This window comes from Meriones unguiculatus, chromosome 15 (genome assembly GCF_030254825.1).
Source record: "Meriones unguiculatus strain TT.TT164.6M chromosome 15, Bangor_MerUng_6.1, whole genome shotgun sequence".
Classification (NCBI taxonomy): Eukaryota; Metazoa; Chordata; class Mammalia; order Rodentia; family Muridae; genus Meriones; species Meriones unguiculatus.
The window spans coordinates 25,614,403-25,633,101 of NC_083362.1; the positions used below are offsets into that span (position 1 = coordinate 25,614,403).

General features: G+C 38.5%; 1 protein-coding gene across 1 annotated transcript in view; it reads left to right on the plus strand.

Moving 5' to 3' along the window:
- Positions 1 to 1,947: 1,947 nt before the first annotated feature.
- St8sia4 (ST8 alpha-N-acetyl-neuraminide alpha-2,8-sialyltransferase 4) overlaps positions 1,948 to 18,699 on the plus strand; it is a 101,092-nt gene continuing 84,340 nt past the window's right edge. Inside the window, exons 1-2 of the mRNA XM_021663170.2 lie at positions 1,948 to 2,502; positions 8,953 to 9,084. Of these exons, the coding sequence (XP_021518845.2) occupies positions 2,390 to 2,502; positions 8,953 to 9,084 (245 nt within the window). The 5' untranslated portion in view covers positions 1,948 to 2,389. The remainder of the gene's footprint in view (positions 2,503 to 8,952; positions 9,085 to 18,699) is intronic.

The following is an 18,699-nucleotide window of genomic DNA, read 5'->3' on the forward strand; positions in this document are numbered from 1 at the left end:
TAAAAACATTCTTACTTGGCTACAAACCGTGGTACTGCATGCAAAAGAATATTGTTGTACATAACTCAAGCCAAACAATGCTAAATAATTGAGAGTAATGATGATAGACTTCCTGATTTGTGAGAAATTATACTAAATTTATGATTGTTCATTCTAGCTAACGTCAAGATCTTTCTTGATTGGACACATTATATTTGGTTCTTATGTATGGAAACATATCAAAAGAATACTATATAAAAACAAAAGAAGAGATTTTAAGTTGGGTACTTAAGTGAAGAAAAATGATTAATGTAGGAAAAAAATAAAATTATATACTCTGTATGGGAAAACTATTTTCCCCATAATAAGCAACATTAAACATTTTTTATAATTACTGTCTTTCTTTTGTATGGATACACAGACACACCCCTGCCACCACCACTTCCCTTTAACTCAAATAAACTGTTTTATTCTTCTCTCTGCTGCTAGTTGAGAAGTCTGTGTAAAAAAAAAAAAAAATGCATTAAGGAGAGCAGGATTTGCCTACACATCAATAAACTAGAAAGGCTCCCGGCAGGCCACTTGCAGTGTCAATAAAGACTCATAATTACTTGCTCCTTGGTGCATTTTAGACTTGGCCCTTTGCTGGGCTGGGCTGCGGGAGATTAGGCCTTCAAAACTTGGGAGAGTTTTAACTTCCGAAACCTCAAGTAGACACTGGCATGCATAAGCAAAGGGCCCAGGGCTTTTATACAGCTTTGTTGTTTTGTTTTTAGGGACTTTAGCAGCTAGGCAAACTATCCCTGAGCTTCTGAAAACTGGGGTTTTAATCAAGAGGGATATCTTTTCATTTCCTGCTGTTCTTGGAGTCACTTGGAATTTCTCCTAAATCCAAGGATGCTGGAGTCCTGGTGGTGGGCCTGATCATTTCTTGATGTGGAAAGAGCAAACTTAAGTGGCGAGAGGGATGGACTACCAGAGCTAATTCTCAGCCTGAAGGAGCAGGAACTCAGCCATAAGAGCCTTGGGAATCTTGGGGCTAAGGCACACAGATAGAAAGGAGTCTGACTTGCGTTCTGTCTTCTGCTGTGGAAGAGTGTGGATGTTCGATCAGTGGTCAGCTCCCTTGGATTTGCTGGAAACTGGGAATGGAGAGGTACTCACACAGAGAACTCAGAAAGCACTCCAGGCCAGCTAATTGCAGGATACAATAGGAATAAGGAAAATGGTATGAGGGAGGAGGAGTACAAGTCAGAGATCAACACACTTCAGAGGAGCATGCCTGTCCTGCTTTCTATCCTTCCTTTCTTCTTTCCTTGGACTGTGGATGTGTTTGTGGGTGTGCCCGAGTCCGGGTTTGGCTACTTTTTTCCCCTCATAATTCAGTTTCTCTGTAATCAAGTTTAAATGGCATTGAACTTGTTTTCATTTCTTCGTGAGCAGTTTCCAAATGACAAAGACAGGGTCACAAAAATATCCATAACGAGCTTAAGGAAACCTCTGATTCTACATGCTTACTGCAAGCTTCAAGGTGGGCTCCTCATACCCACCCATTTTGCGGGCGAGATCAGCTCATTGGCTCCGCGAATATTTGCATTTTCCAGACAGAGTTGTGCACTGAATCATGAATGTCCCCCTTCCACTTCCCTGCTGCATTTCACTCCCCCTTGGACGGTTTTATTCGCTAGTGCGCTTATGTATGTTTAGCAAACATGCGTTCAATAACAGGCTTCTTTCTCAGCCCAGCCCCTAGCTCTATCCATTGCATTCCTCCGGTGGGTGGGATGAGTCTCATCTTTCGCAGATGAGATGCACTCTTTACTTTGATGTGTTCAGATGGTCTCTGTGCTCCTGGATCTGGAGCAGTGACGTTTTGGCGTCCTAGGAGACAGTGAGTGTATCAGTGTGTGTCTGTGGGTTTTGAGTATGTGCACGAGAACGCGCGCGCTTGCGACCGTCAGCTTCCTCCCCCGGAACGGGGCAGCCGCCAGCAACGCGAGGCAACAGCAGCCTCCGCCCCCTCAGCCCTGTGATTGGCTGGCCCTGCTTATCATTTCACTGCTACGGCGAGGAAAGGGCCAGTGACGCCCCCGAGCCCAGCTGCAGAAGCGACCGCCACCTCCAAAGCACAAGGTGTCACATTTGAAAAAGAAACCTGAGCCCCAGGGAGGTGGCGCTGAACGACCCTGGCTGGGCTAGCGCAAACTGCGCGGCAGGGCGCTGGGCAGCGCTGGAGGACCCGGAGAGCTCTACCATAGAACATCCTAGCGACCTGATTCTGGGATCTCGGCTCCACGCTCCCTTCGCAATTTTCAGATTTCTCCCCCTTGATTATTTCTCCAAAACGGAGCATTTATACCAAAAGAAGGTGCCGGAGCTGGGGCAACCAGGACTTTCCCGGACACCCAAGATGCGCTCCATTAGAAAACGGTGGACCATCTGCACTATAAGTCTACTTCTGATCTTTTATAAGACAAAAGAAATAGCAAGGACTGAGGAGCACCAAGAGACGCAACTCATCGGGTAAATGAATATTCTGCATATGACACAAAGTCAAGCCATAGTGAAATGTGCATAGAGATGGTAGAGTGACATTTGGAGTGCTATGTGTGTTGGTTTGAGCTTGCTTGTAGCGAGCTCAATTAAATTAACAAAGGCTCTTTGGAGGGGTGTGTGTGTGTGTGTGTGTGTGTGTGTGTGTGTGTGTGCATTTCTCATACTGTTTGCAATAGGAGTTTAACTTGCCCTGTGCGACGGTGGTGGCTGTGGTGGTGGCAATGGTGACTGATGTATTGGCACGGGGTGCTGCTCACTAAAGAAGTCACAGCAGAAGTGTCAACAAAGAAAGTGTGCCCTTGTCGTTTTAATGCTTGAGCAGAACTCAAGAGATGTCTTTACTTAGCAAGCCCCGTCCTTTTTCTGTGTCCTGTCGGTCTACGAAGACTCTATAAACAGCTGTTTTCTCGAAATGCAGGAGTTCAAGTTCATAGACATGGAAATAGGTCTTTACTCTGTTTTGTTTGCTTGTTTGTTTTTGTTTAGGGAATGGTGGGAGTAGCCTGTAAGATCTGTTTTCTCTTACTCTCTTTCTCTCTTTTTCTTTCTTTCTTTCTTTTTTCTTTCTTTCTTCCTTCCTTTCTTTCTTTCTTTCTTTCTTTCTCTCTTTTTCTTTCTTTCTTTCCTTCTTCCTTTCTTTCTTCCTTATTAGAAATTCAGTGCCAATAAGGATAATTGCTTATTTACTCCTCCACGGATATAACTCCTGGGTTTCATGGTTACAGTTTTAGAAGGAAACTGGGAACGGTCCCTTCACAGAGTATATCTCTGCTCTAGAGTTTGTCAAGATGTGTTCAAAATCTCCGCCCCATTAAGTTCTGTAAATATCTTACTTCCTTCCTCTCTCCCCTGGCCTCTCTGCCTTTGAAGTCTATCCAGAGCAGAGCCAAGCGCCTGGTAACTTCGTGGCTCTGACAAGGTTTGGAAGCGCTTTTTCTGAGGATATGGTCCTGCTCGTCAACTCTGTTAAAACTCCTGTTTCGGAAATCCTTCCAAGTCCCGAGGCTTCCGCAGTCGGAAATTGCACTGGCTGAAATTTCCTTCTGTTTTTACATTGTCTCTGACATTTTTAAAAACGAAGAAGGATGCTTTGCCATTTTTGTGTGAGCGGTTATGTGTGGGGGAGGGGCACAGGGCAGCTAAAACACAGTCTGTGAAACTTTACACAGCTCCTTTCTTAATATCCTTGCTGGTCGCTGAGTAATCAGTAGCATTTAAGTGAGCAACACGCAGGTGTATCCTCGCGGAAGGACTTTTTATTCTGTACAAAGCTAGCCTAACACTCGGAAGCTCAAATGGGGACTGTAGGAGAAAGGAAAGCTAATGAGGAATGGGCTGAATGGTCCTTAGGCTTCAACAAACCTATACAAGGTCCGTATCAGAGAAAAGAAAATAAATAAGGAATCATGTGTGATCCTTTACACAGAAGTGGGTGGTTTAATAACCCATGTCAATAGTGGGAAAGAAAAACTGGGAGGGGTGTGGGCATCCCAGCAGACCTGCTTTTACAAGGCAGACAAAGGGGTCTTGAAGGTGGCGAACCCTCGCGTGGGAATTCGTGGAAGGGACAGAGGCTGGGGCTTGCGAATCGCGGTTCTTTGTTCCTTTCTGAACTGATGGGTTCGGAAGAGGAGGCGCAGCCTAGACAAAGCTGCCAAGCATCTACAGGACTCCAATGGTTTGGGACCCTGGCGAACAGGAGTGGGCGTGGCGATGCTGGAAAGGAATCCTTTCTTTGCTCCGGTAAACTGCCTTTAAAAAGGAAGCATGCACCCCAATTGCCTCAAGGGGGAAATAACAGATCCAGGACACTCCACGTTTCACGGTGGCATTTCTTCTGTGGCGTTTATTTACTTGTTTATTTTTCTGGAAACCTTTGGTGGGTGGGCGCAGCCGTGGAAGCTGGGGATCTGCCTCCGGCAGCCACACAGTGACTGGGAAGCTGTACTCAGCTATGCCCCGCACCCTTTGCAAGCTGAGCTGCGGTTTCGTTCTTCCGAGTTCCTTTGAGAAGGCTTGGGGCCGGCGCTTGAGTTAACAAAACAGGAAGAGAGGTGTGCCCCGTGTCCTTTCCTCTCAGAGAACAACTAGTCAGAGCAGGGTAAAGAGAAGACGGGGTAGGAGATTCATCATTTCTGAAAGGAGTCAGCCTGCCTTCATTTGTGACAGTCAAACAAAAAAAAGTCATGCTCAAAGCTCCTCCTCTTTAATTAAAGCTCTCAACCTCAGTCCTTCCTAACACGACAGGGAGACCTGGTTGTGGAGACATCACTCACACACGTGCTGGAGAAATCCTGACTGCTAAGGGCTTCCAGACTCAGTAGCACAAGCTGGGGCCAGTGTTGCCAGCAGCAGCGCAGGGTAACTGCTGCCTCTGGATGTTCATCCCCTTTTCTCGCTGGAATGAAATGTTCAAGGGGGAAGCTTATGACCAGAGCACATGGTTTTCCCTTAACTCCCCAACAGTGCCTCTGCTGGAGAAATTGACTCATTGGCTAACCTGTCACCTCTTCTCTGTGCAAGCTTATGTGGAGGGGCCAGGAAAGAGTAAAGCATAAAGAGTAAAGAGTAAAGTAAAGAGTAAAGAGTTGATCTGGAGTAAAGAGTAAAGTGTTGATTTGGAGTAAAGTGTACAGTAAAGAGTAAAGTGTTGATCTGGAGCCTAGATCAACGGGCGGGCGCTGCATGCCCTGAGGGTGGGTAGTAGTTCCAACCTAGTCCTTTAATCTTACATTCCTCTGAGTTCTTGTTCAATGCTCCCACCACTATGAGTAGGCGCTTTCTCTATTCAAAGCTTCTTCCTTTAGCACAGTCCCCACGCTGAGTGAGTACTGAGTAGTCACTCTTCAGTACTGAGCAGTCATTGAAAGCAGAAAGGGAGAAGATAGCTGAGAAACTTTCCTGCTCAGCATACACCTTCTCTCTCCAGAGGCGCGCCAGCAGTGTGTTCACCGAGAAGAGGTTATTCCCAACAGTTCAAGTGACCATCTGACAGTGTTATTACCTTCTGTATAAACTTTATTGGTAGAATGACTTTGTTAACAGGTTTATCTCAGATCTTTAGTAGTACCAAGTGCATCATTCTGGACTTAATCTTTTCCATGTGCTTCACATTTGTCCCAATTTCCACTTTTTCTTGGTTTAACAGATTATATTAGAGATGGTTTCTAAGATTCCCACATGCACAAAGTGAACACAGCTTTCTAGGTGAAAGAATTTGAAAATGTGGCAAAGTGATGTGTAGATGTCCGTTTTGATTAGACTCCCTGAAACTTGCTTGGTAGACTAATATAAGATTTCAATATACTTGTCTTGTACATGCCTTTCCCCCCCCTCAAAGCTGATTACATTGTATTACTAAATGATCAACAATTATGAGTTCTGGCATTCATAAAATTGACACTAAGGTAAATACCAGTGTTTGGACTCTGACTGTATAGGTCAAGTTAGTTTCAATTTGTTTCAGTGTGGAGGATGGCTTTGTGAATCAGTATTTCCTGATATGCACTTTACTTCACAGATTATTTTTATAATCCCATTACACTGTATCTCATTAATTTGCTTGTCACCTTGGGAATAAAATATAGAATTACCTTCTGCTTGGATTCAGACTTAGTTTGCTTCACTTTCTTTTGTTGGTATGGTTTTTAAAACTTTAAATTAATGAAAAATCTTTATCTAGTCATATTCATTCCAAAACTAAGTAGTCATTCAGGGGTGGGAGGAGCTTCAGCAGGGTGTATGGGGCTGTTGAGACCTAATATCCAAAGTGTATTTAATCACCTTTGTTATGTATATTATAATTGACAAAATAAACTGTTGCAAGGACTAGAAACTTGTATCAAAGAGAGAACAAAAGAGGTGTCGATATTAAATGACAAAAGTAAGAATATTTCCTAACAATGGGATCTTATACATTATCATCTTCATTGAATTTTCTAAACAGCAGATAAGCTAGAACACAGTCAAACTGCATTTTTTAGTGCTGAATGCTTGCTTTGATGTCTTTTGCTCCTCCCCTTTTAAGAATTTCGTGGTGAATGTATTGTAGATATCTCTATGCAAAAAATGATTTTAGCGCAGCTGTTCAGATATCATGTCCAAACTAGAATGAGAAACAAGAAGTGGGTGGCAATATTCCTCATGCCTTGCATTCATGGGAAGGGAGTCTTTCTTCAGACAGGGAAACCAAGATCTTGTGCAAAAGGTCCCTTGGGAACTCTTTAAAACTGTGAAAGAGGAGTTTGGCACTTGCACCCACTTACATTCAAGATTCTTTCCACTGTTAGCAGCCTGATAAGCGGCCAGTCACCAGTTTAGTAGAAGTAGAAGCAGTTCAAAGATTGAAGTACTGTAGTGGCATAGTGTTCCCAGAAAATGCAGTTATAAGTATAACTGTATACAAAGTACTTTTTACATGTTAATGTCAGAAGTTCTGTTAAGATTTTATAACACTAACTATATTATCATAAGAATCATTGTACAGGTAGAAATACACCCATAACTTAGCGCCATAATACCATATCAAGTTAAAAAATGCAATCTCATGAATAATTTTACTTCTATGAAAATGTACTGGCTGGTAAAATTATTATTCTAACCCTAGCAATCAGTAGTAGAAAAAATATTGACAACTATTAATGGTGTGAAGATTGGAAAAAATCTTTGCCTCTTCCCATAAAAATAATGATAATTTATACCTGATTGAAGGGATATGTTAAAGCATAAAGGTTAACTTTCATGCATATCCATGTTTTCACTCACATGTAAAATATTATCATCAAAAATGTAATATGAAAACTGATGACTGTATCATTGCATAGTAAAATGTGCTGTTTCCTAACATCTTAAAGATGTCTGTAAAATGATTATTCTTAGCTTGAACAGACATGCATGTGTGTCATGTTCATCACTAGAACTGTGTAAAATATTAACTTTTGTGGAGTTCCAAATTTCACAGGGAGTGGCTTTCATATAATTTCATAAGCAGAACAAGAATTTGCTTCAAATTGAAATTATATATTAAAAAAATAAAACAAAGCAAAAACCAAACATTTAGCCTCCAGGTTTAGAATTACCCAACAGCCATTAAAAAGTAATGTTTCTATTGCCAGAGAAAATTTTCTAGGTAATATGCACACCTTCAGATTTTGTGATTTTGAATAATCATCTTGCATTTTAGTAATGGTCTTGAGAGCCAAAAAATTAAAACCAGTACACACTTTGAAAGGGCTAAACTTTCTTTTCCTCTAACATAGTTAATGGACTTACAAATTTTTTGAATTTTTTTTCTTTTTTTACCAGAAAGCACAAAGGCAAATGTGTGTTCAATAGTGAGATGTTTAGCTCTACAGGTCCTCATGAAGTAAATAACACAATAGATGTCTCTTGCCATCATAACACCACCAAACCCTAACATTACCAGTTCACAAGGTATACTAGAAAATGTTATACTAGAGACCACTGACTGAAAGAGTTGGTTGCTTTTAATACAATACAAAAGCAATACACATATGAACCAAAATAATTTTCTTCTCTGCTTCCTGGGAATCTCATCCTTCCTAGGTTAGAATCCAATTCTTCTTAAATTGACACTTCAACAATGCTTTGTCATATAGAAAATGCCATAATTTTCACAGTCACTGCATATTCAATAGCATTGTTGCTCTTTGTCAAGCTTAAAGTAAGACCACAGTGACCTAGCGAATTTCTGCCTAAGAATGCAAAACAAACACACCATGAAATCAAGCACACTCGCAGATCTCCCGCTCACAAGATTTTCTTAATAGTATGCAGCCAATTCCAGCACATTTATATGCCTTCTTTGAAATGAAACTAATCTTGGTGGCCAAAGTTATAAGCTTATACAGAAATTGACCAAACATCCTACCTCTGAGCAGTGGTGGGGGTAGTTGGTATGGTAGCTTTGATGAGAGTTATTTTTCTTCAAATATGAGGTCAGTCTTCTATGAAAGATAAGAAAAGAGAGTTAGAAGTTTGCTGTGGTGTCAGTCACTTAACTTCTAAAACAACTTCTATCACCCTTCTCTTTTCTTCTAACTTGTGAAAATAACACCCAAATTTTTAATTTTTAATTATTACAATTTATTTACTTTGTATCCCAGCTGTAGCGCCCTTCTTCATCCCCTCCCATTCCTATCCTCCCTCCCTCTTCTCCTTCCATGCTCCTCCCCCAGTCCACTGATAGGGGAGGTCCTCCACCTTTTTCATCTGACCCTAGCCTATCAGGACTCAACAGGACTGGCTGCATTGCCTTCCTCTGTGGCCTGGTAAGGCTGTGCTCTCCCCAATAATATCTAACTTCTAATCATCAACATAAATATTTAGTTGTGTATAATGTCATTTATGCAAAATGCTTCTGATTTTCACACAGCTGGCCTATTTGTTTTGTTTCAGAGATGGTGAATTGTGTTTGAGTAGATCACTTGTCAACAGCTCTGATAAAATCATTCGGAAGGCTGGCTCCACCATCTTCCAACATTCTGTACAAGGCTGGAAAATCAATTCTTCTTTAGTTTTGGAGATAAGGTGAGTTTCTTGAATAACCCAAAAATGTCACATTATGTCCTTAAATATGTTGGGTTTGTCAAACTTATATTGCACACTTGATTTATGGCTTAAGTGTGAATGTTTAATGAAAAAGTGAATCAGCTACATTTAATGTTGCTCATGGAAAAATGTGGACCCATAAAAATAAAATCATTGCATAGTCGATTTTTCAAGGAAGATGGAATTTTGAATATATTATCTCATTATCAATAGAGCAAAATATGGAACTAAGTACTAACCTTTAACATATTGTTACTTCATTGTTCAAGGTGAACATTCATTTTAAAAATCATTTCTTTACTTTTTATTTTTCCTTATTGAGACTTCATTTTGATCTGACATTTAATTATACAGAACAGAGATTCCACTATTCCTATTTGTGTTAAATGTAGATTTATCTGATTTATTAAATAGTTATGCCTGTATAAGCTAATGTGGAAAAGTAAAGAAAGTTCTGTCATATTCTTTTCCAGTCAGACATTTTAAGATGTAATGAATTATTGAAATAAAACCCATAGGTTGCTCAGTTTCCAAGTGGATTCCCTAGTAAGAGCTACAGGGGCCGTCTCTGACATGAACTCACTGGCCAGTTCTTTGATCACCTTCCCCTCTGGGGTGGAGGTGGGAGGGGAACCTTGCTAGGCCACAGAGGAAGATGATGCAGCCAGCCTTAGTGAGACCTGATAAGCTAAGGTCAAATAGAAGGGGAGAAAGTTCTCCCCTATCAGGGGACTAGAAAAAGGGCATAGGGGGGAGAAGAGAAAGGGTGGGTGGGACTGGGAAGAGACAAGGGAGAGGGCTGCAGTGGGGATACAAAATGAATAATTTGTAATAAATAAATAAATAAATAAGAAATAAAACCCAATAACTCCTTACATTCTTTGCAACATGGTCTTCTATTTCTGTCCTAAAACTCTAAAACTAATTTTTTAAAGCAGTCCTATACCTTCCCAAATATGGAGGAAGAAAGAATCTTATTTTTCCTTATACTTTTATTACATCATTGCTTTGATTGTTATGCCTAAGTTAGAGCATTTTGGTAGTTAAGGAAGTGAGAAGTTTGAGAGTACATATGCTTTGTATATGAAATCATTGCTGTTTTAGTGCTTTATTCATTGATGAACTATTGGAATTGAAATTGCATAACAGTAGCTGACTGATTAAAAATGTTAGGGTCTCATCTGTTTGTTAGCTTGCCACTTTTGTCCTTTCATATTACCTATAGAATATCTCCTTCTCTGGCTCCCATATCTAGCTCTTTATTTGAACCTAAAATAAGTTAGCAATGAATTAATTATTAGGAATGAGGTGATAGAGAAGCATTCATTACATTAGCTCTCAGAAGTTGATGAAAGAGAAAAAAATGTGGTTGATTGAAGAGAAAAATTATTGACGATCATGACTTAAAAGAAAAAATGTTCTGACAAAGAAGGAGTAATTAAAAGTGAGGCTGCATGGATGATGTAAAGGAACATAGTAGAGGGTGAAATACAATGTAACATTAGAATAGTTTGGTTAGCATATTTAGCCATGCTTAAAACGTGTCATGTATGTGAAAATGTAAAAAGTGTGTTGAATGAATAATATACCTCCATAATTTATATATCAGTGGATGCATTTCTAACATCTTTTCAAATATGAATACTGTAAGTACTCAAGAGACTTTAAATTTACACTTTGCTTTTTAGTAAGGTATCAAGTCTAAAAGTGTTAAATATAAACCAATTCTAGTGTTTCCACTGTTGGAACATTACAAAGTAACAAAGGCTTCAACTGTAGTTTTGAAGGTTAGCTTTTCAGCTAATAGCTGTTAATATGAATGAAATGCTAGTGCTGGCTGTGTTTATATTGTTCTCTCTAACAGTCAAAGAGGTAAACAACGCAACAGTGAACAAATATTGAATAATACATACAAAGTTGTCATTTGCAAGGAAAGAATAATTTGTAAGTTCATTACTGCACAATGTGCAAACAGTTCATAAAAATGACAATTGCCTCTAGTAGCAACGACTACTGAGTATTAATCAGTTTGACACCTGTAATAAAAGATTTAGGATATAAAATATGTTGCTGTTTGGCTTAGGCTTTACAAATCTTTTGTTCATAACCATGCCTCTGAGAGAGTGGCAGACTCATGTTCAAGGTTTTCAAAATTCTACTTTGAATATTTTGATTGGACTATTACATATAATTGTCTTTCGGTTTTAAGTAGTTGAATTGTGCTTTATTGTTTTTTTTAATTACCATTATAATGTTCTAATGATATTTCTAATAAGTTATTTGCTAATTTACATTAACACATGTAATAGTTGTGTAGTATTTTCCTTTCATTTTTAGTTGTGAATTTTGTTTCTACTGTTCAGTCCTTCAGCCAATTGGTCTGCGGTTTTCATAAACAAGGTGTGGACTTAGTGAGCAATTGTATGGTGGAGAATTGTCTAAGATTTGAGTTTGTTGTACCTAAAGAATCCACAAGGTTTAAGAAGTTAATGCTCTTTACAAGTAAATTCACAATCAGAATTATTATCTTGTTATAATTGCTTCACTGTATTGATAAAAGTTTGCTAATATTATTTTTCCTTTCATATAACTTTATTCATTAATTCATTTTACATATCAATCATAGCCCTCTCTCTCCTCTCCTCCTGGTAGCACCCTCCCAGCCCCCCATTCCCCTACCCCTTCTCAGAAAAGGGGAACTCTTTTCCCTCCCTCTTACAAACCCACCCTAACCCACTGAGTTGCATCAGGACTTAGTATATTTTTTTCTATTGAGGCCAGGCAAGGAAGCCCAGTTTAGGGAACGTGATACAAAACCAAGCAACTGAGTACATGACAGTTATGACCCAGGGTCCCTTTGTTACTAGGAAACCCACATGAAGAGCAAGCTGCCCATCAGGCACATCTGTATTGTGGGCCTAGGTCCAGTCCATGCATGCTCTTTGGTTGGTGCCTCAGTCTCTGAAAGCCCCTATAGACCTAAGCTAGTTGACATTTTTGGTATTTAGGAGTTCTTGTCCCCTCCAGGATCTTCTATCCTTCCATACACTCCTCCACATGACTCCCCTAATCCTGCCCTATTACCAATGTAGATCTCAGCATCTGTTTTGTTCCACTGCTGGGTGGGTGCTCTCAGAGGACAGTCGTGCTAGTCTCCTGTCTGCAAGCATAGCAGGGTATCATTAATAATGTCAGGGGTTGCCTCTCTGCTATGGAATGGGTCTCAGTTTAGGCCAGTCATTGGTTAACCATTGCCCTGTTCTGTGCTCTGTCTTATCCCTGTATATCTTGTAGGCAGGGTAAATTTTGAATGGAAGGTTTTGAAGGTGGATTGGTGTTCCCCTCCCTCCACTAGAAGTCCCACAGGCTAGGAGGTGGCCCTTTGAGCCTCCATGTCCCCATGCAGTCTCCATGTCCTCTCCATGTCTCAGCTAGAGTCACAGCTATATCCTCTCAGGATCCTAGTCTGTGGTAGGACTACAGCTTGTCTCAGAGATTTCCTCCCCCCGGTTTTATTTCTTAAAAAGTGACAAATTTACATTTCATTAATTGTGAATAAATGTGCAAACACTGTTAGTTTCTGTCCAGCATCTCTCTTGACCTGTATTCCGTATTTTGATTATTTCCCCAGTTTTTATATATTATCAAAACCCTAAGAAGTACAAATGCCAAATAAGGGAGTAGAAATGTATAAACTCAGCTACTCTCCCAAAACAGCCTAACCAATAATTAGTGAAATACTTTGATTCTTAGTGTCAGATTTTTTAAACATATAAGACTGGTTAAACATAACCACACATTTATATGTGTTTAGTTGTTAAAAAAAAAGCTTGCTATTACGTTTATAGATTTCTTTCATAGAAAATACCACTTGCAATATTTTTAAAATTGTCTTTATTATTATTATTATTTGTTAAAATTTATATCCTTTGTATACACTTTGTATCCTGACTGTATCCCCCTCTCTCCTACTTGATCACTTGTTGTGATTAACAACTGACCATAATGTAAATTGTGGATCAGGAAGCTTACTCAGCAGAAGTCAGCATTCTTACTGAGTGCTTTCTTTTTTTTTTTTTTTTCTTTTTTTTTTTTTTTTTTAAGCAACGAAGGTTTTATTTTGGCTCACAGAGATCTGTCCTGGAGAAAGTCACCCACAGTAGGGCTGTATGACAACTGCTCACATTGTATCTACCGTCAGGAAGCAAAGAGAGAAGGAGAGAGCTCAGCTTGTGTTCCCCTAGTTAATGTTTGAGACCCTAGCTCATGGGGTGGCACTACCCATACTCACAGTGGGTTAAACCTCTTTGAAAATACTATTGCAGACGCCACCCAAAATGTATCTCCTAGGGGACTCCTAATGCCATCAAACTGACAATAAAGATTAACTGGCATTATATAGTAAAATAATACATATTATATTGACTAAACGTATTAATTTATTAAGAATTTATTAATTATTAATTTAGTAATAACCACAGCTACTACTTGTTAAGTTCTTATCATGTTCCCAGCACTGAGTGCTTTCTTAAGCCAGTCTTTTTATGGAGCAAATTGTGGAAGATCAAATTTTATTTTAAGCACTAAATATAGAGTGCTTCTTTATGTTTCTCCATCAAAAATAAAAATCATAAATTGTGATCATCTACATTTTCCAATCTCATATCAGAGTATGAAATGGTAAAGTATATATAAAAAAAACAACAACCAACCAAATAAACAACAACAAAAAACAGTATTTTTCACTTGTTTTGAAATAATTTTAATTTTCATTTGATGTGATTATTTAGGATTTTCCTTTTCATACTAAAATATCTTTTCCATAACTGTCTCTAAGTTATGAATTACTAAGTAATAAAAAGACTTTGTTTCTTTTAGGCTTTTGAGGGGAAAAATGCCTCAGAAGATGATCTTTTACAAAAATTTCAAAGTTCTTTCTTTTACTTTTAGTGAATGTCTTTTGTCAATAAATGTGACTTTTGAATATCAAATTTACAAACACTGATTCTCTCCTCTCTTCCACTTACTTGATAAATTGAAATCAATTACATTATGATATACATATGTGTTTACATACATAACCTAATTTGATTTTCGGTTTTTAATGTATTCCTGCTGTAAGATGTGTTACCAGCACTTGCTTTCTGTTGAGACAAATGAGCTTTCAGTGGAATTGCAGTTGCTACAACACGTATCGTTGACACAAAATGTGCAGAGAAGAATGGCCTGTGGTGGTGTGCTGGTGCCCTAGCTATATTTAACATTTCACAAATGAAAACAACGTGTAGTAAATTACTAGTCTAGGCCCCTGCAGCTGCTGTGTCGCAACTGATGGTTGGTATTGAAAGGGAAGTTCTGGTGGAAGATTCGGTTGAGAAGTTTCTGTAGAGAATCTTTCCTCTCAGTTTAACAGTCCCCCAGCCTTTCCGTTTAAGCCAACTTTGTCTCAGAATAAAAATGTTTTTTGTGACTAAGTCTCAATGAAAATGAAACATGTTTTTTTTTTTCCCCAAGTTGCATCAATTTTAATACTGTTGCTGTAAATAGCTGTTGGCTTAACTAAAGAAACTTGAAGGTCTAAATTGAAGGTCAAATGACAGTTGAAAACCTGAGTGATCTCCTGCCTTCATATTCTTTTATTTTTATTTTAATTAATTAATTTATTTGTTCACTTTAAATCCAGATTATAGCCCTCTCCCTCTTCTCCTCCCAGTCCCACCCTTTCTCCCTTTTTGCCCATACTCTATCTCCTATTCCTCAGATAAAGGGAGCCCCCCACCCCCACCCCAGCTCACGAAGTTGCATCAGAACTGAGTGCTTCCTCTTCTGCTGTGACCTGGCAAGGCAGCCCTGTCAGGAAGAAGTGACCAGAAAGCAGGTGACAGAGTCCATGTCAAAGACAGCCCTTATTCCTTTACTAGGTGACCCACATGAAGCCTGAGCTGCCCATCAGCTACATCTGTGTAGGGGGCAAGGTCCAGTCTATGCATGGTCCTTGGTTTCTTAACATCAGACACATCGCTGACTTTAATTATCTGTTAGTGGATTTACCACATAGCAAGAAACCTTGCAAAGTTATGACTTAAATACTGAATATGCTTTTGCTGAATTGTGAATCTGTGAGCTCAGAAGTTAAGTTGGGTTTCCCCTTTATTTTTCAAGCAATTTTGCTTACTCTGCTGTTGAACAAAATTAAATTCATATTATGTTCTAAAGAAAGCTGTTTATGTCTTCCTGACGGGACCTAAAAGTTTTTCAGTTTACTCTAAGAATAAGAGTGTTTCCGGTTTGCAGTGACATTCAGGTAATTATATTTAAGTACTTTTTTCTTCCTCCATTACAGTCTAAGTGATGACTATATTTAGGAAATCCTTGGAATTTCTTATGTTCCATTGCACCCATAATCTAATAAAATGGTTTTAGCCTTCTAAAGTGAGAAGAAACTCACCATCCCTTACTGGTTTCAAAAGAGCTTTGGGCTTTTAGGTTACAATATTATTCATTCAAAATAGTCATTATCAGCATGGTATCCATTTTTACCAATGATCTTAGTCTTCAATAATTTCCATGCATAAATTTTAGCCCTAAGATATGAATTAAATGTTTGATTAAATATAAGAAATAAAACATACAAAAAACATTTAAAGTCTCTTTCTGTTAACTTTCCAATTTAAGACAGCAAATTTCTACATTAAAATATTTTAAATATTATCTAAAAGCTTTGTTATATTTTTTTATTAATTACAATTTATTCACATTGCATCCCAGCTGTAGCCTCCTCCCTCATCCTGTCTGTCCTCTCCCAATCCCACTTTCTCTCCCTTGCCCTTCACCCAGTCCACTGATAGGGGAGGTCCTCTTCCCCTTGCATCTGACTCTAGCCTATCAAGTCTCATCAGGACTGGCTGCACTATCTTCCTCTGTGGCCTGGTAAGGCTGATCTCCCCTCATCTGGAGGTGATCAAAGAGCCAGCCACTGAGTTCATGGCAGAGACAGCCTCTGTTCCCTTTACTAGAGAACTCACTTGGACACTGAGATGCCATAGGCTACATATGTGCAGGGGTTCTAGATTATCTCCATGCATGGTCCTTGGTTGGAGTACCATTCTCAGAAAAGATCCCTGATCTCCAATTTTTTTATTCTGTTGCTCTCCTTGTGGAACTCCTGTCCTCTCCAGGTCATCACCCCTTTCTTTCATAAGATTCCCTGCACACTGGCCCTAATATACATTAGTCCACATAATTTGAAATTTTTATTGCTTTATAAGGGACATTTTTTTTAAAAAATGTTGCTTTGTAAAAATAAATGACTGCTAAGCCTATAGCTAAGTATTAGAAGGGTTCATAAATTGGTATCTGTGCTTAATAGCTGTTCATGTAATTTACTACTATTTTCTCACAAAAGTTAGTCAGCCTAGGCATCTTAAAATTTTGTTTAACTTTTTAAGCAGTTTTCAGATTGTTACGCCGAAGAATGGTTAAAGTACAGGTGTCCTGCTTACTTAGATACCAGACAACACACTTTGAACCGATGTTGCTTCTTAATTTCTATTACCCAGAAAAAAAGTGTTTTTGTTGGAAAGTCCCTCTTGTCAGTTCACATGCATATATGTGCAAAGTTTTGATGGCAAGAAAGGGAGTTTCCCTTTTGGATCACTAAGCTACAGAACCCTTTTTCTTACCTACAGCTCTGATCTTTTCATCTCAAGCTGCCAAACATGCTACTGCTTTTGAGCACAATCTTTAATTTGCATCTACAACAGCCCATTTCGTTTCTGTTCAAAGGAGAACGGTAACATCACCCCCTTTGATGATTTAACCACATCCGTGCAGTCTTTATCTTCAAGACAACCTTGCCATCTTCACAGCAAATAGAAAGTTGCGTTAGAATATAGGTATCAAGCCCTCCTAACGCCTCCCCAACCCCAGCCAACTAAACTGCAGTAAATGTGTATGGAAGTGTTTGTGGTGCCACTTTTGAAAGTACATGTTACCATTTATGGAGAGAAATTAGATCTTTGTAATAATTTCTTCTTAGTAAGGAAACTTACCCAGTGTCAAACAGAATAAAAAATATTAGCACAAGAGGAAAATATGTCTCTTTTATCTTACATATTATTCCCAGGCTCTGAATTTTATCCTGTGAAGATGGAACCTTGCATTAAGAGCACATTAGTGAATAATGTCTGCTTTCCAGCCTTTTCTACAGTTTTCTCTGATTGCATTTTGCTGCTGTATGTTTGGTAGCTGTGGAATTAAATAATCTTAAAGTCTTGTAGGCCACATTCCTAAGTTTTTGTAAACAACATTTAACCAAAATGTAGCAGCTCCTGGAGTATTTCCTTGATATTAGTCAAAAACATGAATGAATCCTGCCAAAGATTTACTGGAAACACAGACTTCTTTTTAGTGTTTTTATAATTACACTAAATCAGCCCTCCATTTCAGATTCTTTTCACAGATATTCTTTTGGTCATTCACATCTATAGATTTATGTGGAAATCTTTTACTCCTGTTTGGATAGTTAAAATTTATACTCACATTTCTTACCAACCAGCATGCAATGAAATATGGTACATACAAAATGCATTACGTCATGGTTTACATTATAGACCCTACCAAGAGACAGATTCCTTTGCCTCACTGCTTCCCACTGGGCGATTCCATATTTGATTTTCCTCTTTTTAACACCATAAAAAACAACAGTTGAATACTTTTAAAGCAGTTTTACATGAGAAATCACTTTATTATGTACAATGTTTAGCTTCCAAAGTTTGAAGGACGAACTACGTTATCCCGTGAACTTTCTTTTATGGTACATTTTACCTGCCCTCCAGCCAATTATGTCTATTTTCTTATTTTCTGTCATCTAGTTAGAATATTCTAAGTAAATATATTATATTTGCTTAGAATCTTATATCTTATGATGAATTTGTACTATAGATATAGTGTGAGCTAAGTTTTTAAAAATAAAAAGATGGGCTTTAAAATGCACTGAGGACATGAGTAGGAATTTTGTATCTCTCATACAGCCACACACAAATGCATGTACACTCAATCTAAAAAGATCAACCCAACAACCAAAACAACCAGACATGTTTAAAAACCTGGAAATATTCAAACTTTTTCTAGCATCCAGAAACAAACAAAAAATCAAAAACAAAACAGTGACTGTTACTTAAAGACAATGAAGAAGGTACGAAAGAACACTAAGGAATCATTAAATCTCTCTCATATATATAATCGATGCTCTATCTGTACAGGACTTTTTGTAACAAAAACAACCTGCTTCTTCAACTCTTAAGTGAGAATGAAAACTTATCAACACAATTAATGTGAGATTTGGGTAAATGTATTTGGAGGATTCTCAATAATTTAGTATATCTGTCTATGGTCTAATTCAAAATAACTTCAAGTTATGGCTATTCCTCTCATGGGACAATATTAAATAAAAGCAGTAATGATAGAAAATTGAAAACACAGTTGAGCAAATCTCCTTGCTGTATGGTTGAGCATATTTCAGGTATATGCATAGAAGTGGTATAGCTGGATCTTGAGGTAGCACTATTCTTAAAATTCTGAGAAAGCACCAGA